The 24,256-nt window shown below is 41.3% G+C and overlaps 5 protein-coding genes and 1 long non-coding RNA gene across 6 annotated transcripts; 3 read left to right on the top strand and 3 right to left on the bottom strand.

Annotated features, from left to right (window-relative positions):
- Positions 1 to 27: 27 nt before the first annotated feature.
- LOC135339950 (uncharacterized) lies at positions 28 to 2,875 on the bottom strand. The gene is made up of 2 exons (XR_010396141.1): positions 2,621 to 2,875; positions 28 to 205 (listed from the first exon to the last, which is right to left on the bottom strand). It is a non-coding gene; the product is annotated as an uncharacterized LOC135339950 (long non-coding RNA).
- Positions 2,832 to 6,598, top strand: LOC135339922 (uncharacterized). The gene is made up of 5 exons (XM_064536165.1): positions 2,832 to 3,966; positions 4,022 to 4,060; positions 4,940 to 5,020; positions 5,147 to 5,851; positions 5,977 to 6,598. Exons 1-5 carry the CDS (start codon positions 2,955 to 2,957, stop codon positions 6,486 to 6,488), a joined length of 2,349 nt encoding a protein of 782 aa, XP_064392235.1. The 5' UTR covers positions 2,832 to 2,954; the 3' UTR covers positions 6,489 to 6,598.
- Positions 6,599 to 6,901: 303 nt separating this feature from the next.
- Positions 6,902 to 10,195, bottom strand: LOC135339921 (uncharacterized). The gene is made up of 3 exons (XM_064536164.1): positions 10,048 to 10,195; positions 7,487 to 9,718; positions 6,902 to 7,407 (listed from the first exon to the last, which is right to left on the bottom strand). Exons 2-3 carry the CDS (start codon positions 9,702 to 9,704, stop codon positions 6,971 to 6,973), a joined length of 2,655 nt encoding a protein of 884 aa, XP_064392234.1. The 5' UTR covers positions 9,705 to 9,718; positions 10,048 to 10,195; the 3' UTR covers positions 6,902 to 6,970.
- Positions 10,196 to 11,105: 910 nt separating this feature from the next.
- LOC135339931 (uncharacterized) lies at positions 11,106 to 13,646 on the top strand. Its single transcript, XM_064536178.1, has 8 exons — positions 11,106 to 12,133; positions 12,252 to 12,384; positions 12,444 to 12,566; positions 12,629 to 12,694; positions 12,746 to 12,777; positions 12,835 to 12,918; positions 12,973 to 13,196; positions 13,319 to 13,646. The coding sequence occupies exons 1-8, from the start codon at positions 11,342 to 11,344 to the stop codon at positions 13,491 to 13,493; spliced, it is 1,629 nt and encodes a 542-aa protein (XP_064392248.1). The 5' UTR covers positions 11,106 to 11,341; the 3' UTR covers positions 13,494 to 13,646.
- Positions 13,647 to 14,403: 757 nt separating this feature from the next.
- LOC135339941 (SAGA-associated factor 29-like) lies at positions 14,404 to 17,929 on the top strand. Its single transcript, XM_064536194.1, has 12 exons — positions 14,404 to 14,603; positions 14,703 to 14,778; positions 14,847 to 14,919; positions 15,174 to 15,235; positions 15,404 to 15,455; positions 15,769 to 15,867; positions 16,032 to 16,095; positions 16,301 to 16,383; positions 16,597 to 16,641; positions 16,978 to 17,071; positions 17,382 to 17,450; positions 17,712 to 17,929. Exons 1-12 carry the CDS (start codon positions 14,451 to 14,453, stop codon positions 17,826 to 17,828), a joined length of 987 nt encoding a protein of 328 aa, XP_064392264.1. The 5' UTR covers positions 14,404 to 14,450; the 3' UTR covers positions 17,829 to 17,929.
- Positions 17,903 to 24,254, bottom strand: LOC135339930 (putative phospholipase B-like 2). The gene is made up of 11 exons (XM_064536177.1): positions 23,936 to 24,254; positions 21,935 to 22,187; positions 21,622 to 21,707; positions 21,193 to 21,416; positions 20,523 to 20,614; positions 20,118 to 20,275; positions 19,922 to 20,017; positions 19,629 to 19,700; positions 19,285 to 19,437; positions 18,538 to 18,697; positions 17,903 to 18,336 (listed from the first exon to the last, which is right to left on the bottom strand). The coding sequence occupies exons 1-11, from the start codon at positions 24,157 to 24,159 to the stop codon at positions 18,169 to 18,171; spliced, it is 1,686 nt and encodes a 561-aa protein (XP_064392247.1). The 5' UTR covers positions 24,160 to 24,254; the 3' UTR covers positions 17,903 to 18,168.
- Positions 24,255 to 24,256: the final 2 nt, after the last annotated feature.

Below are 24,256 nucleotides of genomic sequence, written 5' to 3' on the forward strand. Positions count from 1 at the left end.
AGAGGTTTACTGTCATAAACCACTGTACACTGTACATTAACTATGCAATAATTATTATAATTCACGTACAAAAACATTCAGTTTATGGTTTGTCAATGTTGTCATGTGACCTCGTATTTCCTTGGTCTAGGTAGAGGGGCATACACACACACTGCCAAAACCAGCATCGCCACCACTGTTCCACCAACCACTCCAACAGTCAGCCCTGATATCATGAAGAGAACAATTAACATTAATCCAAATGTTCACAGGTGGTACATGCACATTAATTTTTGTCAACATTGTTGTACTAATCAATGCCTGGAAACCACACCCACCAATTAAGCATGTGAACAGTACATATATAGGAGTTTTCGCATTACTATAGCTGCTCTACCAACATTTTGCACAGTTCTTGCTATAAAATTAATTATTATACGATACATAATTTATATACGTTGTCAAGGTAACAAGGGTGTAATAAAAGTCATACAGTTCCTTCCGCATTATTATACCATTAACAAAAACATTAATGTAAAAATTGACAGGGAAACCATGCACAACTAACTATCGAAACAAGTCCCTCGAGAGCCATACATTAATCGACATGTTATACATGTATTATGCACAGCTAAATAATTTCTATAATTAAATAAAAATTAACGTATCGATCATTGGCAATTAATTATATCAAGGAACGAGAACCCATGCATGCATTGGTCAGTTTATAGGATTGGCATGAGGCTAATCGCAGGTAACAAGATCGAGCTATAGGGTAGAGGGGGCTTAGAAATGCATTGGATCGAGGGTCTGCAACAAATTTGTTGGGGACTTAATTGGCACTTCTATTCTAGGTAGCACTATACATGTAATTAGAAGAACGGCGGTAGTAATCAATTAAGGCTTTATGTAGCCTTGTGGAATGGCTACTTTTACTTTACGTTCTCGCACTAGCTAAGTGCCCTCCAATATAAGCGCCAAACTGGTTTTCTCTTGTTCTTTGGCGCTGTAATTGTATAGTATAGCGAAACAGTTACAGCCAGATAGCGTTTGTGAGCCCACTTTAGCAACTTGGACAGAAAATTATTTTAGAGGAGTTCTGTCTGTGCAGTGCATTTGAGTATTAAGTTGAGTCACAATCATGATAGAGAATTATGGAGACGAATATAGCTAGCCAAGTTTTGTTGTAAAACACTGTACTTGTGCCTATACAATGAAACAAAGCAGCTTACTAAAGAGCAGGCCTTCTCTTCAGGCTAGGTATGTGTGTGTGTGTGTGTGATAAACATCCAGCATTAAAACACGTGATTTTAGGTGGAAGGATTTAGTCTGTCATCCCCCAATTTCCCCCAGTCAACATGGGGGTTTTGAGCCCCAAGCAATATTGGACACATCAAAACAGGTAGTAAAAGCAGTCTATATAAATACGCAAGGCAAATTCCCAGTGCGAGGCCAACATTTCAAGTCAAATTCCCTATATGTCATTGATAGGTGCATAATAGCTATTGGCTTATTCCGAGCGAAGCGAGGCTATAATCGGGTCACGTTGAGATTTTGGCGAAGAAAAAAAAAAAGGACAACGTAGGACTCAATGGAACTAGTGGCTCTGGTTGCTGCAGACCGTAACGGTTTGACTTCAAAGTTGGAGGACGCGTTAGCCACTGTACTGAGGACACTTTCAGCTCCATTCTACAGCTCAGAAGGCCTTTTTTCAAGCGTTCTGCTCATAAGCTAGACAATGCTTCTTAAATTGACGATTTGTGACATTTTGATCATTACCTAGATCTATTCTTTTCTGCAATCTGAACATGAAACCAAATATCAGTGCTTGTGCTGAGATTATTTTTCTTAGTAAGTCTGTTATATACCACGTACAGTACAACATAGTAAAGTGCCTCTCCAGTAGATTAAAAATTGTACTGTCAGAGTATTTTGTGGTGAGTATTCTGTTTCCATGTCAGCAAATGGTTCGTCCGTAACTAAACTTGACAACATTGACGATGTTGACGAATGTCTAACCGAATCTAATGAACTTTCACTCATGGGTGCTACCGTCATTGCTGTCAATGTCAAGAAGTTCGAAAAGTTCAATGCTTGCACTTACTGTATTAAAAGGTAAAGTTAAAGTCGTTGAAGATGACATCGTTGAATGCTCAAAATGTGGTGCAACACTCCTACTGTCTCGTTGCCCTTTTAATCAGATGGCTAAACTGGACTTGGAAGGGCCAGACCCCACGTTTGTTACGGTTGTTGTTTACAACGATTTAATCAAAGCCATTGTCGAACAAGATCAGCAAACTACTACTTCCCTCCTGAAAGCTAAACCGTTCGATATTACATACAATCAATACCATGTAGCTACAAGTGTCTCTCGGCGACGTTGACACCAGGATCAAGCTACAACTATTAACATTTATTTTTCCTATGTGCTGTTTCAACAATTTATTACTCAAAAGCCTTACCTATGAATTAGCCTGATCCCAAGACAATTAAAAAGGCCTTGGATTCGAGGCTAATAGTGCGTAGCGAGGTTGCACTCCAGTGTATCCCTGGTTATATAATAGACTCTACAATGTACGCCCTTGATAAAATAAATGGTCGATCTACAGAGTCTTCTACCCAAACTTAACAAACATCTTACCTGGTTGTATTGGTCCCAGAAAATCTAGTGGTGAGAATGCTTTTTCAGGGTTTGGTATCAAATCATCACTTTGAGCTGGCTGACATGACAGTAGGGTCAGGACAAGGACAACAGAGGAAAACAGGAGAGTTGTTGTCATCTTGGCCTGGGTAGATTTTGCTCTGGATTTTGCTGAGTTAGCTAGAGTTAAACCTGAGGGGAAGATCCCTATTTAAATTGACGTAATGTAAGATCTCCCTTCCAGATCAGATCAGATAACTTGTTGAGAAAAAAGTCTGGATAAGTTCTTTAAATTCCTACAGTCGATCAGCAGTTGGTACCTTTGGATAGAAGTATGGCTTATCGAGACAGTGTACAGCCTCAGTATTCCCAGGCCGCTCAGGAAAGCTCGAGTACTGATATGAGCACAAGAGAACTGATCATTGCTAACAACAGACCACATCCCCAAGAGAGTGGCAGCTCTGTGCCCATGGATATTAATCCCACAAGTTCTCACCATCCTACTCAAGTAAGCTCGAGTGATACCACTGTTATTGAGAGGCCACAAATTGTATTTGGTAGCACAACACATTCTGTCTGGTATCAGAATATGACTGTCTACAACAACGAGGCGAATAGATATGACGAGTATAACATGCATTATGACATCGGACGGCCGCCAGGTTATGCCGTACTCTTGGGCAATGATCGCGAATACCCGGCAGATCCTGACTTGTTACCGGTCATGAAAGATCTCGGACTTATGAATGACGTATTACATAGCTGTGGGTGGAAAGTTAGCCCGATTGCCGGCCACCCTGATATGACCTTGAAGCAGTTTGATGCTATGTTCAATCCAATCCTTTTTTCTGATTTTGATCAGTACTCTTGCTTCATGTTCTACTACACCGGCCATGGGAATTCCAAAGGCTTGCTACTGAGTGATGGCTGCTGTAAGCCTTATGTCGACATTGTACGAAGAGTCTCCTTAATTGATTCTCTAGTAGGAAAACCAAAGATTTTCATCTTTGATAGCTGCCGCTCTGAAAAAGAAAAATCTCATCATTGGAATTTCTTTAAGGGAATCACCAAAGCTCATGCCGAAAATGTATCTGTGAACTATCCACCTTCCGACACACTCATTTGCTATTCAGCCAATGAAGGTATGAAAGGTTTCTCCCATGACGATAATGGGAGCTTTTACACTATGAACCTGGCCACTAAGCTAAGGCAGTTCTGGAATACACTCACTTTCACTGAGATTGTCACGCTTGTGCATGGCTGGACGGTTCAACTAGCTCAACAGTGGGGGAAAGAACAACAGCCTGTGGTGTACAATGCTCTCAACCGCCTACTGATGTTTGGTGGTAAGTGTGTTTTGTCTTATGGACATGGCATGTCAATATTTCTTAACGTACCCAGGATGTGACGTGTCCCAGTACTCACAGAAAATGTTCCATGGTAAGTTTCGTTTCTATAGGGCGTAGATGTACATAATATGTACCGTATAACGGGAAGTTTTTGCGGATATAATTTATAACAGACACCATTGGGGGGAACAAGGTATTGGCCGTTACAGAGAGGTGTCTGGTTAATTATAATTATGGATCATCCACATGTATGCTTTGAGTCAATTCATCTTTTAGCGAACCTTGGACTGAACTAAATGCTTCTTTAGGTCTTGAAAATACTGCAGAGGCAAGCATATCTTTACACCTACATGTAATTCACATTAGTTTTCTGCTTGTAAAATGTAGCTGACGGTTAGGGAGTTAGTTAATTTCTATTGAAAAAGCTGATTAGAGGGCAGAAAGCTGGTCGTTATACGGAATAGCAAGGTGGTTTTTCCGTTTGTCAGGCATAGTTTTTACGGTATGGCTGAACTCGGGACCTTAGCTTTTGGCCGTATTGATCATTATTCAGGGGTGGGGTCGGCCGTTAAATGGGGTTCCACTATATGTATGTGTGCGTGCATTCTATAACTGCATGCTCAACAGTAACATAATTAGGCATCTAGCTGACATTGAGTAAAGCTTGAGTTGTGGAGGCAGTTGCAGTTTCTTCTAGAGCGTTTGCTACTTTAGCCAAATGAAAGAGCCATTGTACATGTACGTATCTATCCTTTCAAGATGTTTCTATCCATGTCACTTGTTGATTATTGTTTCCACTGGGATGCTACGTACCAATTAAACCACACACTAGAGCTCATCCTGTACTAGCTATAGCAAAACCTAAAACACTTTATAATTTTGTTCACTAGTGTGTCTGCATATCTATAGATATATTCAGTACCAACAATTCATTTTGCCTTTATGTTCACTATAATCTTTATACATTCAGTACCCAACAACCCGTCGACTCAGAGGTCAAGTTTCTCGTATATTGTTAAGGGAAAAGGACCGAATTCTCTCGAAAGTGATGGTAAAATTTGATACCGTAACTCTTTCAATGCAATATTATAATGTATGACGTTTTGCTCTGAAGTACGTACATGTACTTTTAGCTTTTCCAGAAGCATCTTTAGGTTTGTGGTTTGTTTCTATATAGTGGCCACAGATGCTATCCGGAAAGATCGACTCCTTAGTGCCCAGTTCAAAACCAAGCAAGATGTCACCAACAACCTTCCGAGACTCGGCCAAGGTGTGAGTGTGTTCGTCTGCTATGCTCCAGACCCAGAATCCCCATACTATGATCCCAAAGAACGAAAAGATGAAATTGTCCGCAACCAGACTCAGATAACTCTCTTGATTCGTGACTTGGAACGTATTGGTTTCTCAGTCATCTCTGACCTCCATCTTGGCAACTCCCAACCTAGGAACTGGCTTCAGTGGTATGTGTCTCGCATAGAGCTATGTGACTACCTCATCATGGTCTGTTCACCTGCGTTCAAAGAGCTGTTCTCTTGTGACAAGCAAAAGTTTCCAATTGCAGATGAGCGTGCCTCTTGGTTTCTTACTTATCGTGATGCCATGTATGCAGAGATTTCTGAGGAGGTGAAGGATTCACCCACTGGCAGTAAATTTGTACCTGTGATCATTGATGACTCGTTCCCACCACAAGACTGTGTACCTACTCTACTGCTGACAGCCACTAAGTATCAGCTCGACCAGAAAGTTCCTCGAGAGTTCAAGTATGACAACATGTATGGAGGATTCGAGCAGCTCGTTTGTCGAATGGCTGGTATTGACAGAAACAAATTGGATGCACCTGTTGATCAAGGGATACATCAACTAGCAGCTCCTTACAGGCATGGTCAGTTGTTAATGCTGTCGCTGTGTTATAGCATGTACCGACTTCCTTAAGTCACAATCGTAATTTGTTATATGCCACAGGCACTAATAATTATTACATGTATGTGCCATCCCTCCTCCATGCAGGTAAGCGGCCTGTTAAAAACATTCCAACAAAACCACCGAAAGGATACAAGCGAGTTCCGTGGGTACCAGAAGCACCTGCTACTAAACCACAACCACAATCCCATCCACCTCCTGCAAAACGAGTGGTATCCCCAGAACCCTTCCAACCCGCTCATGTCGCACCATTCTCACAACCCCCACACCACCCACCACCCTCACAGCCGGAGCAACTCCCAGACAAGCCCCCAGAACACACGGTGATACTCTGGCTATGTGAGAAAATCACAGACTGGAGATTTGTCGCTCGTTTTCTAAAGATGGATAACTCCGAGATTGAACGAATCGGTATTGATCACCGTGATGGTGTGATGGAGCAAAGGTATCAGATGTTTGAGTCATGGAAGAGACACGAGTGGAGGGAGTATACCTACCGCACACTGGGGGACGTTTTGTTGAAGACTGAGTCTAACAGACATCTCTACCCTGAGTTCTGCCGGAAGGTTGAACAAATTGAAAAAACTGAACCGAACTAACCCTACTATTTTATAGACTGCCACTTTACACTTTAAAATATTGTATTGTTCCCTAGCTACCCATCATTGTGGCATCAATGTAATATTAAATATCTTGCTCGCTTAAATTGTCTGTCCTTGTTTATAGAACCATTATTTTAAGGATCAGTAACCTCCTCCACGATACCTACATGTAGATTGCACACCTGTGCAGGATTCTCCTCCACATAATTAAATTAAAAGCATTTCGTTAAATTTTGTGGATTGACTGCTTACCGGAAGCACACCACTCTTTGAGGAAGTGCAGCCTGGGATTAATTGAGACTAACCCAGGTCTAGCCTTTAATTTAATCTTTGCAGCAATTTTCATGTAGGATTGCTAACCTAACCCACGAAAACAACGAAAGTTAAGCCCCCGAAAATGTTGGTTTTAAAATTGGTATATATAAATCTCACAATAATTATATATAAAAAATAACTAACTCAATCTAAACTAACTCAATCTAAGTTTCATCTTCAATGTCTTTGTAGTCCCACAGCGAATGCTCCTCCTTTCCAACCTCTGTTACGTAATACCCTTGACCGAGGAAACAGTACCGAAAAAAGGCCACCATCTTTTTAATGCCCACTACCTGTGCAGTGATTTCCTCCACATAATCCATGAACAGCACGTCTTTCACCTCGGGCTCTAGTGCTTCAAAATGGTTGCCAATCAAAACCATGTCCAGTTTAGCGTCACCGTGAACATGCACACAAGTGGGGATCTTATTGGGCACAGTTCCCACACAAATTAGAGGGTCGTCTTCTTGAAGGAGAAAGAGGTGGGCAAGAGGGGAGAATCGGGTATGGACGAGCTTGGTAAAAAAGCTTGTGGTTTCCTTGACACCGTAGAGGTGGTGGATCATCATGTCCAGATACAGCCGTAGCACAAACATCTGACCTATAAAATGGTTGATGATCTATGTGTACAGTACATTAACTATAAGAAAGTAACACGTACTGTACAGGCAAAGACTCACCTCGTGGATCCTTGATGAGATCAAACTTGTGGTCATGCTGATAGATGGCATTCATGTGATCATAAACGTTGTAGTCATGTGACCAGGTCGACAATGAAACAGACGGGCTGAGTGTCTCTACGTAATGCCAGGTGTATGGGGGCACGTACAGCATATCTCCAGGGCCGAGCTCAATCTGAACCGCCTTGGCTTTTGTGAAAACAGGAAATTTCTGTGTGTCGACATCTTTATAGTTAACCTGTGACTTATGCCACATAGGGTGTATTCTTGGATACGTGTACATTAGCTCGTGTTGAAAAGTGTTCCATAGAGTGAAGCGTTTCTTACCCACCAGCTGAACAAATAAGTTAAAGTCCTGGTCAAAGTGTGTGTGTGTAATCATTCCGGAAGATGAAATCCAAATAAATTGCCTGTTTGATTTGTAGTCCTTTTCCGAATTATAGAGGAATCGGTCTGGCAGTAAATCTTTCTTGAGTTTGGCAGGTACTGATCCAAAGTAGTAGTGGCCTAGAAAACTATCAGCACACTTAGTATCTAGGTTGACACAGCTAAAGAATTCTTCTCGTGTCATATTTCTTGTAGTATATGGAATAGAGATGTTTAGTTTGAGCGGAGTACGTCTGTCTGGATCAAAGGTCAAATATGTACTGGTACATTTCACTGACTCTAACATGTCGAGTCCAAAATTGTCCGATATGTAAGACCAGTTCCATTTCTGCAAGGCAGGCCAAGAATGGACAACAGTGTTTCGTAAAACTAAAGGTTCTTTACGTCCAATAATTTCTTGAGCTATTGCACGATTTGGATTCCACTGAAGAACTTTAGGTTTACCCGTGATCGTAGGAGTTACCTTAGGGAGGGAACGAGTCTCAGAATAAATGCTTAGTTTTTCTTCAGGAAGCTTAGTTGAGATGTAGCGATTATCAATCACAAGAGCCAAGTCTTCGTGATTTGCCGAGAAAGTAGTTGAGATAGGGAAACGATCAACAAACAGTTCATCATGATCACCACTTCGATTATTGGAATCTTTGTTCACCCAGCCATGAATAGGTGAACAGTAGCATTTGTGGCATTTCAAGTGAGTGTGACAACTGTTTTTAAATGTGGGGTAGATTTGGAAATGGCCTGAGATTGCTGGAATTAGCCCGTGTACACATTCTTGTCTCTTCAAATCTTTCCAGGTCAGCGTTTTTGACAGGATACCATTTGACAAAAAATGAGCTTGTAGTGTGTTTCCTTGAGCACTGTCACTCCCCAGTAGAGCCTTTAATGTGGCAGCCTTGTTAAAGTGAGAGCAATCTCCATAGAGAGAGCTTAGTGAAGGGTCTCCTAGGTTATGAGATGCTGCAGGATTGCTTGCGTCAAATACAAATTGTAAGAAGAGAGGGTTGGATTGAGATGTGGTTGCTTGATTGACCAAAATTGACATTAAGTTCGCAATGTTTTTTTTCAAGTCATTGATAGCAATTTTTTCCATTTTAGTCGATTTGGGGCTTTGACCAGCTGTGTACAGATCAAGAAGAGAAATTATATAGAGGTCTGACGTAGGTCTAAGTTTTAAAGAGGAATTGTTTTTTAGGACTTCAGAGATCAGAGCAAGATTTCTCTTCAAGGATGTATATTGATACACCTCTTTACTATCAGTTTGTGTTACACCTTCATTTACTGGTAGTTGCGTCAAAAGTGTTTTCGCTTCATTAAATGGGAAAATGCGATTAAATCCGATTGCTTTAGTCGTATTTGGATCAAATACAGAATACATAACAACTCCGAATCTTACATCATGTGTTTCATTCTGAGACAATTCGATCAGCAACTCCAAATGTTCCAACTTCTTCATATTCAGTATCCTGTCAGACTGTTCAATCAAAAACACAATATCCACCAGGCTAGGGGGGTGACTATTGTAGGGTGTGGGGGATCTCGTACCGTTTCTTGTCGACAACCTCATCTGAGAACAGCTGATAAGGTGTGATACGATGCTATCAGATGACCAGGTGAAATCAGAGGAGTCTGTTAAAAGTAGAGAAATTGTTTCCATTGTAGTATACTTTGCAGACCTATAATTGAGACATATAGGATGACTGTCCTGAGATAAAAACATAGTGCACTGTTGGTCGTAATCGCTGATATCGACACACATTGTCGTCCAGAAAGTCAGGACTGCTAACAAGCTCAGACAGGATACAACCGGAAATTGTAGGACCCAAGCAAACATGACTGAAAATGTACCTGTGTGTGGGGGGGGGGTGGATGGGTGGGACTGGTGGAGCGCCGTTTGAGATTCGACTAGAGACATGCATAGTGATACCGTCTTTCTTCTAATTACAGCGACACTAAAAATCAACTATGATTCTCCAGTGGCGCACAAATAGAGCAAGAAAAAAAGATAATTCCAGTTTGGCACTTATATTAGAGTGGCGCTGTAATTAGAAGAAAGACGGTATACACACGAGTGAGGGGGACTGATGGTATAGGTACTGGATGTATTAAAGTTGCACAACATGATAACACGTAATCCTGTCCTTTGTGTTCATGACATTTACATTGTAGAAACTCACCTATTTTATATACTAAGCACTAATACAGGAATGGCAAGTGATCTGTCCCTATTTTTAAGTTTTCTAGCAGCTCTGAGCTGGTTTTCAGTGAAATGGTTGAAAATCTCGGTAAAGAGTGTCTTACAGTATTTTATAATAATTATATAGAATTAATGACCTTTACCTTTTGGATCATTAGTGCACACAATACTCTCCTTTCAATATTGAGATTTTGGAGTGCTACAAGATAATATGGGTTAGGGAATTATCAATCTGAATCATGATTCTCAAGAAAAACAATTCTGAAATTTCTGATCCCCGTATATACCGTATAGCGGGTAATTTTCGTGGGATAAAAAATTCGTTCAACTCGCGAAACGGTGGTTTTCGTGAGTAAAAATTTTGTTTAATCTTGTTTGCCTGCCTGCATTTCTACGTTCCGGTAAGCCACGCCTACGTTAACATTTCGTGGAGGTCAGCTTGCCCACGAAAATAACGAATATTTTACCCCACGAAAATTACCCGCTATACGGTACCCAAAACGTCGCATGTTTCATGCATATAAAATTGAAAAATTGTAGGAGCAATTACCTCTATGCTGTGATAGTTATATATGGTATTTAGTGCTGCTTGGAATGGTGATGATTTGTGTGTGGACCCGTTGTTCCATCCCATACAATTGCTATTTGTTCCTTCTGATCAAGTGGAACAATTGGCACCGTTGCACGAACGGTATATAATAATTAAGTATAAAGTTCACCTCTGACTCTGAGTCTCCCTGGCACACTGAAAGAGCTACTATTAATTGTCATACTTCTGACATGAATGAGACAGATGTTTTTTTTAGCTCAGATTGGACAACAGGTATGAAATAACAAACAACTACGCACAGCATGCATTGAAATTATTGAAGTATAATAGCAATGCAGTATACAAACCAAACAAAGCAGTTGTACAAAAACAAAGCGTGACAATTAATTTCACAACAGAACAGTGCCTGACGGAGTCAATTACCTACTGTATGCTCTAATGTGACACTCATGCATGAATACAATTTTTTAAGACAAAATTCATACCCTCAGCATCAGGCACTGTTCTCATGGTTACTAGTCTAATAGCAATTATCCAACCTTGCCTACTAAATACTAGTAATTTATAGGACCAGAGTACTCTCCCCCTCTCCTGCTAAGACCGTGCTCAACACTCGTGGGGACTCTTTTGTATTAGCCTCCAGAGAGCTGACTTATAAGCCACATACCCAGTACACATTCAGCAGCAGTCTAAGAGGACAGCAACTTCCTTTGAAGGTGAGGAAATGGACTACGACTGTCAGAGCTCCAGTAGCAGCAATTCTTATGGAGACAACAAAGGACTTCAGTACCCTACAGAGAACCTAGGGACAAGTTGGGGGTCCTATCTTCAGAGTGGACCTCCCACTAGAGCCAGTCTGGCTGGTGGACATAAGAAAGTTAGAAATCATACTGAAACGGTGAATGAAGAACTTGCAGAATTAGGTATCCCAGTTAATATTAAGAGGTCGAAGCCAAAAGCTGTGGTATTTGACCCATTTACACAAGTGAGATCAATTGAGGACACTTCACAACCAACAACAAGCACACCTGAAGTACATGTACACCCTGCAAGCAAAAACAACACAATGAAAGAATTGAAAACCCAAAAAGAAAATTCTGAGCCTCCAGATACTATTGTCAACTATAAGAAGACACTTTTAAAAGAAACGCAAACACTTATGGAAGCTATCAATACTAGTCAACAAGAAATTGCCAAAAACGGCACCAACACTGATTGTCTTAAAGCATTGACTGCAAAAGACAAGACATACTCCAATCTGAGGCAGTTGGTATGTGAGCCTATTAATGGGAATGGAGTAGAGGTATTGTCGACTGGTGTGCTACTAGATGTCATACACTATCTGACAGAAGTGCTCAATTCTTTGGTTCAACAAAGTCAGAAGCAGCTTCAACACGCTGAAAGTTTACAAAAGAGTGGGAGGCAATTAAGTAAAAGCCAAGATCGATTTTTCAGAGATCAGCATGAGATACACAAAGCTATTGAAGAGGCGAGAATGCAACTCATAAAGGAACAAGTAAGATCATATAAAACAGCATTAATAATAGATTGCTAAGTGCATCAAAAGAGCGTGTACATTGCAAGCTAGTGCACACTTCACTGTTACACACTGCACCCCCTTTTTTAAAACACAGAACGCTTTTAAAGAGGAAATTATCGTTAAACAAGAGAATATGGAAAGACTACAGCTTGCATTGCGCCAACAAATACCCACAAAAGCACAAAAACAGACATCGACTTTAGGTACAGTCCATGAAGTTATGCAAGGTGAGACGATTACACGTAGTTCATCATGAACTATCAAGTAATGTGTACTCCTCATACAGGGCGTAATCAGATGGCTGCTTTACTTCAAACTCAGAAAGAGCAAGCTAAACTGGAGAAGTTATTATTTAGGCAACAAAGAGATATCCAGTGCATACAAAGAGATTTGGGAAATACTAAGTCAGGTTAAGAAACTATAGTTTCATATACGTAGTCTAGAAACTCATTCAGTATTATGTACTTGTAGAACTCCTGTCAGCTCAAGATCATGCACTAAAGCTTGAACACAAAATCGTTTTACACAGACGGAAAGGTACAGTGTGAATTAACACAACTATAATTATGATGAAAAATACTATTATAGCGATGCCTGGACAACCTAGGGAACACGCAAAGGTATGCCCATGCATAGTATGTGGTTCATACAGCACACTATTTAAGTTGGCAACACAGGCACTCACAAGAAAAGAGGATAGGAAAGGGCATAAAACAACGGATACCGGGTTGCGAGGAGTCTTAACAGCTCAACGCACATTGGTAAGAAAAGCAAAATACTATAAAAGCAATGCAACTAAACATACATACGAGCAGGACCGAGAGATGCTGAGAATAAAAAGACAAATAGAAGAGCAGCAAATACAAGAGAGGCTAGCGAGCAAACGTTTGGAGGCCAGCTATCAGAGTCTCAAAAAGAGAGCAGTGGCCCTCAGGCAACAGGCTGCAGGAATTAAGGGGAAGTCACTCTATGTGCCTAGTGATGAAACTGATAATAAAGATGACGACAGACAAGCTCAACAACAAAAGAAAAGGAAGACGTAAATTCTTTGATCACGTGCATGCACACGTTTTATCAAGGGGGGGGGCTTTTAGCTGTGGATCGATGTCTTAATGGTACTTAGGAACACTAGGCTCCTGATATTGTATGGTTCTCACGCAGACACATTCCCAAATTACCCCAACTGCAAAGGCTCCCAAAACAAGCAAAAGTGAGAAAGAAGCCAACCTACACTTTCTCAAAACAGGAGCTGGTCACACTCGCTTGTTTCAGTGACGAGGAGGCTACAGACAATGTAATGGAGTGGCTGGAAATGCAAGGAAACCTTGTAGACTAGTGTTTTCATTCATGCAGCTACTACTTTATTAAAGCAGACAATTGCTCTCTGTCACACTTTTTGTACATTAGGAAACAGTACAGTTGTTATCACTGAATATGTTCATACAACTAAACTGCATTGATCAATTTCAAAAATCGTTGATTTATACAAGGCTCTAACAATGACTATACAGAAAAGGAAGTGTGAATGGAATAAGACACACAGAATTGTGGCTACAGGAACTAAAGACAGTGCTCTTCTAGTATACATGTACCATACCATACAGAAATGTCCATAGCAACACATACGTGAATAGTCCTCCAATCCCAATCATGCCATCAAACCAAATTTGCCTCCTGCTGGTAAAATACTTGTCCCAATCTGACCCTGCCTTCACCGCCAGCATCGAGGAAAGAACGAGAGAATAAACGAAGAAAAAAGCGAAACCATAGAGACCAGTCAGACCTAGGATGCCAGCCGTTGCTCCGGCGATGGCTGCAGACGAGGTTCTACAGTAGTCCACAATGGAAGCATTCTTTCTCACAGCACGCTCATTGTAGATAATCCTCTGGAGACTCATGTCCAGTGAATACAAAATTCACCTGTAAAAATATCGTATGCATACCCCTATTAACTATTTATTTAATACGTACATGTAGATTATGTGTTTCCCTTAAGCATAAATAATGTGTAGGTCCATACAAATAATTATACACATAGATCTTGCATAGAGCTACATGTACAGGTCAAACATGAAGATCTAGATTATTTTTACCGTAGACTAGTTGTGCTGTTGTGCTTGTAGAGTGTTGGCTCTTAAAGGTCTACGTCTGCAGAGCTTAAGAGAGGCCCTAGTCAGCGGTGAGTCGGAGTCAGAAGTCAGATCAGATCAGAGCTGTCCCTAGAAAGTTCAGAGTCCACGTGGTTTCTGGATTAACCCTTTAGCCTCATGCTCAGGAGGCAAAAACTTTCAAGATGCCCAAAGGAGGAAAACATGTTGGAAAAATCGCTTCTAAAGGGACTTCTTCATTGAGTATACCAGGCCCACCTTCTTCTAAACCTCCAGACGTGACACCATCAGTAGCTTCTGTGCTGGATGAGCTGAAATCAGTGATAAAACAAACACAGGTCTGATTGAGAGTGGCCATAAAATTATTAACTCCTTTAATATAATGCTGTGTGTCTGAATGGAAAGTGAACGTAAAATAATAATTTTGTGTACCATAGGAAGAGAAAGAGGTTGGAGAACAGACACTAACTGGAATCAATAAGACTCATGAGAAAGTAAAAAATGAGCCGAGAGGTACGTACTGAGGTGTTAGTGTAGTGGTGCCATAATAAGTAAGTATCTCTATGTGGCTTCTCCTCCAGTATCGCTATACTTCAAGCAAAAGTTACAGAATCAGTATGTGAATGCTCTACAGGCAGCGAAGAGAGAACTAGTGTGAGTTGGGTTAGTAGCCTTAGACATGCATGCATGTAAGTATCCGCTTTTTGTGAGGTTCAGTATCCCCAGGTGACCTGCTCACTATTGGCACATAGAACTCCATGTCATAACAAGGAGTAGCAGTACATGCATGCTGTAGAAGAGAATGTTCCCCGAAGTGGGGAAGGGAATACAAACTGTAGCGTACCTTTTATCAGTAAATTGACGAGGACAGTTGTGTGAGATTGTAATCCTCTCTCCTACATATGCAGGCTGTTGGAGCAGTGTCTGAAGAAGGTGGACGAGGTTAAGGTGGAGATCGGAGAAGTGCAAGGTGTGTGAGTGGTTGCTGACTGTTTAGCATGAGAGAGGTTTTGTTGGGAGAAGCATGAGAATTAGTAGAACGTTATCGAATTATGTCATTGCGTACACAGGCTTGTAGCTACTTTCCGGCAGTAAGATACACAATGTACATGTCCAATTCCTACTTTTTATTTTTCAGCACGCGCTGCTCCACCATCCACTCGGAACATTGATGACTACCGATCAAAAATGTGAGTACATGCATGTATGTAGAGATAGTCTGTAACCTGAGGCTATAATTATATGCATGCAGTGCTATAATTTTGCAGGGAAAAAAATATTAGGGACAACAATTCTGTCTTTAACATACAGTACGTACGTGTCTGTTTCTCGGAAAGATTTTTACTACATGCATTATAGTTACAAATAATTACGTTTGCTGTGTACATGATGTATAATTATTACTATGTACAAGTACAACAATAATAATAGTCATTTTGATCTTGTGATTCTTGAATTTCATGTGAAAATTCCTCAATTCATGTGTTTGCTCTCTGCATGCAGGCATTCTGGCCTGGGAACTATGAGAAGAGGCATGCTCATGACCGTACTGCAGCAGTATGCTGTCGAACAGCAAGTATGGAAGGGAAAGCCGGGAGAGAGGTGAGTGTGAGGGGATGTAGCGATGGATTGAGAGGATGCGTGTTGTGTGTTGGGGTAATGTATGTAGTAGGCAGTGAGAGATCTGTCTGTCATAATCTGTAGGCATTGTTTATGTTGTGTGCTAGTGGCTACTAGAGATGTCTTGCCACTCTCTCCCCACACAGCCCCCCTCCCCTGTGTGGTTGCGTCCCAGCTGATGAGAAGTATCGCTGCAAGCCAGCAGATCAGGTGAGCTTGTCTCAAAACCTCCTGTAGTAAAGGGTCATCAAATCGAAAAAGCACTTGTTTTTTAGTGCTAAACCTTAAACCTAGATTTATGCTAAGACTTCAATTTTGAGCAGATTGTTGGTGTACACATTATCTATCTAAACATTACCCCCCCCCGACACACACACACACACACACACACACACACACACACACACACACACAGGTTGCTGCCAGAGTGCGTACAGAGGATGGTGAGGAGCAGTGGATACTGGCAGAGGTGTTCTCTTACAACTCACACAATCACAGGTATCTCGCATTTTTACTTTCCTGTCCATAATTATTTTACTTTCAAAAAGTGTCCCTTTGCAATTACTACCAATTGTTTCAACTTACTTTATATCCGGTCCTGCCCTTCTGTATTGTTCACTTTTCTGTAAATTATTACTAGAATGGGCTCACCACTGTTGGTACTTTAGCCATTAATTTTGATATGATAATTATACCAATTACCAACTACAGGTACTGTGTTGATGACATTGATGAAGAAGGGCACAACGAGCAGAGGTGGGTTAGTTTTGTATTATGTATATCCAACCCTATATCAGTAGTCTGCCTAAATACTTACGTACAACATTGCTTGTAAGCCTAAGGAAATGCATGGTGTAAGCTGGCTGTGAATAGTCCACGTGCAATGTAGATAAACATCACAGTTGGAACTTTAGTTATATACCTGTAGCCACACTATAGTCATATTGCATTTGTATCATGTCTTGATGTTTGAGGGCACAATAATTTATGGGGAAACCACGCAAATTTATCACGGAAATTGACAAGACATAAAAATACATAAGCAATTAAACGAGTAGGAGCAGCCATAAGGTATTTATTTCCTCCCTCTAGGAGGTATCATGTGAGCAAGAGACGTATAGTTCCCCTCCCTCGCTTTAAAGCTGATCCATTGACTAACCCTGAGGCCCTCTTTAGGCACAGACAGGTGAGGCACATTAAAATGAGGTGTCTGACTAGTGTTCCAGGTACTTAAAAGCTAGTAATTAACACATGTATGTCCCAAAATTAAAATTATTGATTTTTATGAACGAATGAATTTAGTTTTGAATGGCTGTAATAGTGATCACACCTAAAATTGTATACAATAGATAATAACATGCAATTAAATGTATTTCAAAACTTGCATACGTATTAATTATTGTACACCATCCAATCATGTATCTGAACTAATTTCAGTCTCTGTCGATCTACATAAAAATTATATGTACGTAATTATAATTATTACGTGTTTGTAGTTGGTGCTGGCTCTCTACCCTCAAACCACTTGCTTCTATCGTGCCATCATTGACTCTCCGCCTAAAGAAGTGAGTATACAGTGTCCATGCTATCTGAGCTAGTTTACCGTGCAGACCATGGATCATTGTAATTTTTGTTGGTGAATTAAATATTCGTACAGCTCAAAATAGTGATGTAGAGCCTACATGTATTGCGCATAATAATTTTTGGATTAATTCTCTAAATACGAAAATAACCCGCTAATGTACTAGGGGTACATGTACACATAATATTTTATTTGCTGACAGATGTGACTGCATGGTTGTCCAACTTTGTATCTCTTGTCACAGGTGGCTGGTGAGTACTCAGTGCTGTTTGAAGACACTTCCTACCCTGAGGGCTACTCCCCTGCCCTTGATGTTCCACAACGCTACGTTCTACCAATGAGAGAGACTAAGAAAAAGTAGTGTATAATTATAACTATAATTATGGTAAAACACAATGTCCTATATACACGTATAAGTACACTTTTCTCAACGTGTCTAATCAACTTTCAATTACGTTATCAGTTTTATCATTTCTGACATTAATTGGCTTACACTTTTAGCAGATTAATAAAGTATGTGCCTCATACGTATCATTATCTATACAATATAGCGTTGGGGACCACAATACATGTAGCTATATAATTATGGTATTGCTAGAAATTAATGCGTGATACCCAGCTGGGAGTAGCGAGCGGCTATTATTTTATTATCACGCATTTGTTATTTCCGCACACAAAAGTAATGGTTGTAATTTGTATAGTTAGGAGTTCCAGGAAACGTGGACAGGTTTAAAGTTCCACACGTCCGGATGGCCAAGAGGGACGGGGGTGAATCCTGACTTGCTCCACTGGAAGGGAGGCTGCTCCTCAAACGTGGGCCCACTACTGGCCATGCATGAATGACTCTGGAACATCTTGTAATTGGTCACCTATTATGAAGAAAAGTTACATGTATAGCAGAAGTACGCAGGACCTCACATTGAGGATAGAGTTAATTTTACGGATTAATTACCATAATTATTGTGTGTGGTCTACCATGCCATGCAGTCTATCACGTACGTACCAGTGATCTTGTAATAATCACAGGTCCAAGTTAGTGAACAGATTGCTCAAAGACTATTAATACCAACCTTCATATCAATAGCTCCATGAGCTCTGTGACCTAATGCAGGCAGAGGGTACGTGCCATCAGCAGGGTTCAGATCTGAGCGGGCAGCAATACCATTTTCAGCGGAGTAGGGTGGAGTACACTTGCAGCTTGAGAGAGGGTCATGTTGGAAGTTGTTGTACCTATATAATCATACAGCCAAATTATTGAAAAACGACACAGAATCCATTAATTAATGTACATATAATTATGACACAGATGACAAATACCATATATAGTAGACTCTCGCTATTCCGGCTCTCTGAAGTACGGCTACCTCGATATACCAGCCATTTGGTTTGCTGCACTATAATTATGTTTACTGCACAAAAGCCGCCCTGAAACTGAAATGCGGCCACTGGCCAGTACTGGCTGTCCCAAATTAGGTTTTAGCAGATAAAATTGGATTACAGATACTTAATAGAGACCAAAATTAGTCATTAGATTCGAGGTAGGGACCGCATTTTGGCCGCAGTTATTTTCTGCAATACTGAAATACAACCACCTTGCTATTTCGCCCAAACTGCACTGTCCCAAGGGTGGCCGGATTAACCAGAGTCTACTGTATATGCATTATTGACTGGTATGTAAGTGCTGCATTACAAAAAGCCTCATGCTCATCCTTAGATATGCTACAAGTTATAATGTACCCATATGGAGTCACATATAAAATCGTAACGAGGAACCACCACTTGCTTGTTGCAATGGAATCTACCCAACAACCACCCACCTCATTAGGTCTACCATAGAGTCAAGGTCAGTCACGTCACTATGGTTCCTAGAGAATATCTTTGCTCTCGGGCAGTGATACCAATCGAACCAGTCCCCATACTTTGCTGCCATCTCAGCTGTCCCACTCATTTGGTAGATACTCGGGTAAAATCTGCACCAGTCAAATCACGAGTATGGCATTGTACCCATGCAAGATATACCTTTGGACAATAATTACAATCAGTGTGAACACTTATGTGTGACAAGTGAAAGTACTGCAAAATAGATTAATACAACACTTCTGTGACAATTAATTAGGTAAATAAGGACAAGCTCACAAGATTGATAGCTACATTTACTTACGGAATGTTGTAGCTTGCCCAATACTCTTGTTTGATTAGCATGTCAGTCTTGTCAAATGCTACCGTCTTGTTTCTGTGGGAGAGAACACAATCCTCTAAAGATAGAGTTCTATACTGACACTCATTCTCAATTGTCCTTAGCCACATTGTAACACAGCATTTAATTATAGACGGTCCGGCTCCATTTACATGTAACTTTTCTCGCACAGACGCTGCTCCCTTAAATTTAGAAGCTCAACTGTCGACTGGTACTGTATAACTTATAGATGTAAGTTACACGCCAGTATGACTCACGGTAATTGCTCGAGCACCCAGAGCAGTCCTTCCTTGAGATCTTTTGCCCCAGGCTGAAACAGCTTGTAGTCAACCACCATCCACTGATTGTTGTACCTGGAGACATATATTCTACGTACACACATTCATACATGCACACAAAATAATTCGCCTGCACATACATGTGTCGTTATCAGAGCCTCGCCTCCTCACTCACGTTCCACTGTTGTACTTGCTGAATATAGAGGTCCACTCCTTCCCTGACGAGGCCAACCGATTGGCTGCCACCACGCGATAGTTCTCAAACACACTCTCAGGGGTTACAAACTTCCATAGGTCAGGGTTGAAGTTCTCTATGCTGGTCTCCATGGTCACCTACGAGAGTATAACAGAGTCGTATGGGCCAGAATATTGTTTTGTCCTACAACTATCTCTGCCATTTATAAACGAATGTGTAGTTTGACAGTCTCTCAGAGCTACTTTAAATGAGAGTGAGCCATGTTTTATGTATTATACTTTGTATAAAAAACTGGATATCTATGTGGAGAGAACGAAAACATGCATACAGGTGTCTGAATAGGTGGTGTGCACATGATGATTATTATACATTAACCGTGCGTACCAGTCCTGATCCCAATACGTAGAAGTCATCACCACTGTACAGACGACCGGGGTAAGAAGAGAAACTCTGCCTGTGTCCGGGAATCAGTCGCTCTGTGAAAAGGAGGGACAAATCACAGACACAGAGAGATAGATAGAGAGGGAGAGGGGGGATGTCATCCCCAGTGGAATACCGTATAGCGCGAAATTTTCGAGGCACTTATATTTCGTGGATTGGCCTCTAAAAACCATTTCGTTGCACAATATTCGCGGAATGACTGCTTACCGGAAGCCACGCCTTTAAATCTTTGCATGATAGCAGGTAATTCTAATTAAAGAACACTTTTTGTGGACTTAATTTTCGTGCAGAATTCTAACCCACGAAATCCGCGAAAATTAAGCCCCTCGAAAATTTCGCGCTATACGGTAGATTCATAAATAGCACAAGTACGTGGAGGGCCTAACTCAAAGCTTACATCTACCCCATTAACACATTTATAATAAGTTGTGTTGATGCTTGTGACGGCAATACACAGGTACCACATCATGTATACATGGCTGATGCAGTACTACATGTGTAACGAGGACTAGGTTGAAATCTATAAACACTCTTGTCTACTCTTGATAGTATGTATTAATCGACATATACATGCAAATGTACTGTGCAGGTGTAAACGCTACGATTTTCTTACTGTCTGAATGGCTCATGTGAAACTTGAAGTCATACAACTTGTAGATCCGCAACATATTATAGTAACTGGTCCAAGTGTCGTGACCGATTAAAATATCAGAGTGATCAGGGAGTGGTTTAATCAGTGCTGAACAAGATCCGGAGCCCAGAACATGGGAATAGGACTTGTTGCCTCCGCCTAAGGCTGACTCCAGGTCATTTAAGTCTCCATGAAGTTGAAAGAATCTACAAAAAAACCAGTACTGTAATGTTGGACCAATAATTATTACGAGTGCATGCATGCACATATGCGAGTGCACCTGTGTATTTTTTATGTGGCTACTGTTGCCCAATGTCCACTATACTAATTATATTATACGTAAAAGATACTGTGCCCTGTTGTAGAACTTTTGAGGGTGAGGGGGTTATTTACAAGTGCAAGGTGACTCACATAAAAGAGAAGTCGGGAAGCTGTTCAATATCCAAGTCACCATATCCGTCCATGAGGCCCATGATTTGGAGTGCGAACAAGTAGATCTGCAGGGAAAGCAATCATCTATATTTATTATTTAGTCTGTTCTAGACAGGTTCAATTTGTATTTGCTTGGACCTACACATTATAATTCCTACACATTATAATTATGCTGTAAGCCTCTCTCAAAGGCACTTGCAATAATCTATAAAGAGTTCAACACGAATGAAAGTCTCGGAGCATTGGGGGTGCCTCCAATTAACAGTGTGTTCTGCATAAGCCCTGCCCATACCTGGTGCCAGTAGGGGTCATCACTGTCTAGCTTTTGTGTGAAGTCATTGTTCTTAACGATAAAGTCATCAATCTTGGAGCAGAGCTCTGGGTTATCTGTGCAATAGTTGGCCATTGTGTTCTTCCACTGCATAAGCATGAGTGGGCCCGTGAGGTTGCCCTCCATCAGCCCGGCTACGTAAGCCACCTCCTGGTCCAGCATCTTTTGAGGTGAGTCCGGAGAGCGAAGGTCAACAATCTCCAGAGTTGCCCAACTAGTGTGTGAATGAATACTACATACCTGCTACTAGCTACATAAATCCTAAACTCGCAAGCCAGCACTTTTTTTGCAGGCAAAAAAGAGACTGGGCAAACACTGTGTTGAGAACTCTTGCAACGTGTTTGCCACGATATTTGTGGCAACTTAAGTGGCTAGACCGCATGCAGTTACCACCGCAAGATCATATAGTTGAATGCACTCTTGTGATACTCACCACCATAAGGTATAGCATGCAGAGGAGGTCCGACAACCGTGCGCCTAACATTATGTTTGCTGAATCAGCATTTTCATAAAACTTGCCTTTAGAGGTAGGTGTTGCACTCTTCTTAGACTTAGCCCTCTGTCTTGTATTGTTAGGTCTAGTTTTAGTAATAGGAGCTCTAACTCTCCTGTAAAGGAAAGTTTTATTAAATGCTGATTCAGCAAATATTAATTCCAGGCGCACGGTTGTCGGACCTCCTCTGAAGGTATAGCATGTAGTCTGGGGGCCAGACCTTTTTCTCAGAGGGGGGAGGGGGAAGAGAGAAAGAAGGTCTGGAGACTCTTGCAGCACTTCCGTGTGCTCTTGGAATGTCAATAGGGAGGAGAGTGATATTGGAGGTTATAAAGAAGGAGTAGATGTAGCAATACTCTCATTTCATTGGCTGTATCTAAATTCCATTGGCTGTAATCCAAATTCCACAGAGGCAATACTCGCATTTCATTGGGTTAAAAATCACATGACATAGGATATGCATTTCATTGGCTCTGGCCACATTCCGCTAGAGCACACGGAAATGCTGCAAGAGTCTCCAGACCTAATCCTAGCTCTCTTGATTTTGCCCCCGAGCTATTAGGTCTGGCCCCCAGACTAGTATAGCATGCATGCAAGTTGTCAACTTGAGTAATGAGACTAGCTATAATACGGTACGTACTAACACAGCACAAAAAGACTTTTGTGTAGCTATAGCTATAGTTCAGTGGTAGTCTAGCTAATATCACGTGCAGCAGACTGACGTCACGAAAACCGCAGCCACTTCACACCACACTACTCATTTCCAAAAACAAGTATGTGCAATATTAGCCTCGATCCCAGGCCGAGTTTTCGCTTTTATAACGGTTAGGCGAACAACTGCGCCTAACCGTTATAAAAGCGAAAACTCGGCCTGGGATCGAGGCTAGTGCAATATGTACTGTCGATTAGCAACCGTTTAATAAGGGCCAGCCATTCATCTTAGACTGATAATCAGGGGCGTAACTAGAAAATTTACGGGAAGGAGGCAACCGCCCCCGCAAATTGTTTGCCCGGAACCACACCCACTAATTATCGCGTAGAAGCGCATGTAAATGGCAGAAAACTGCTATTTACCTGTTCTCCTTCTCTTTTCTATCAACAAGACAGTGATAGAGCTCATTTCTGCTCATTCTAGTAGCTAGTTATCCAGAAGTTAGCTAGCCAGAGCTATTAAAAGCTAGTGAGGTGAATCACATGAAACTTAAAGTTCAATAGTACAGGAGGCAAGGGCCTCCTCTGCCTCATTGCTAGTTACGCCCCTGGATATGCTGACTGTACAACACAAGATTCTACTCGGAGTTGAATCGGTCTACTGTTCGCTGTGCAACAGTGATGGATTGCGAGTCTAACCACTCCCCAGCTCAGTGTTAGAGTACGAGTAACAGCTTTAGACAGTCATTTTATTCATTATTTATAGTATCGTGTAAATGCACATACATTACACTAGACACACTGTACGTGCTGCTCACCCAGTGAGGTTAATAGTGTTGTTAAAAGTGGCACTGACAACTGCATCAGGGTGAGGGCCTTCCACAATCTCGTGATGCCATGGACCCTTCCTGATTGCTGACAATTGTCTTACTTCCACACTTTGACCCACAAGGAGCAAACTCAGGAGCAATGAAACTGTGAACAAGTGGGGCTTACGTGTACACATTGCATGCTGCTGCTGTGGATGATGATGATGATACATTGCTCCCTAGCCCTGCTTGGAGGCCGAGGAGAGACAACGTCGTTAATTTTTTTGTGCACTACTATACGGTAGAGCCTGTAGCCTAGGTAGTGATCGT

Source organism: Halichondria panicea, chromosome 8 (genome assembly GCF_963675165.1).
Source record: "Halichondria panicea chromosome 8, odHalPani1.1, whole genome shotgun sequence".
Taxonomy (NCBI): domain Eukaryota; kingdom Metazoa; phylum Porifera; class Demospongiae; order Suberitida; family Halichondriidae; genus Halichondria; species Halichondria panicea.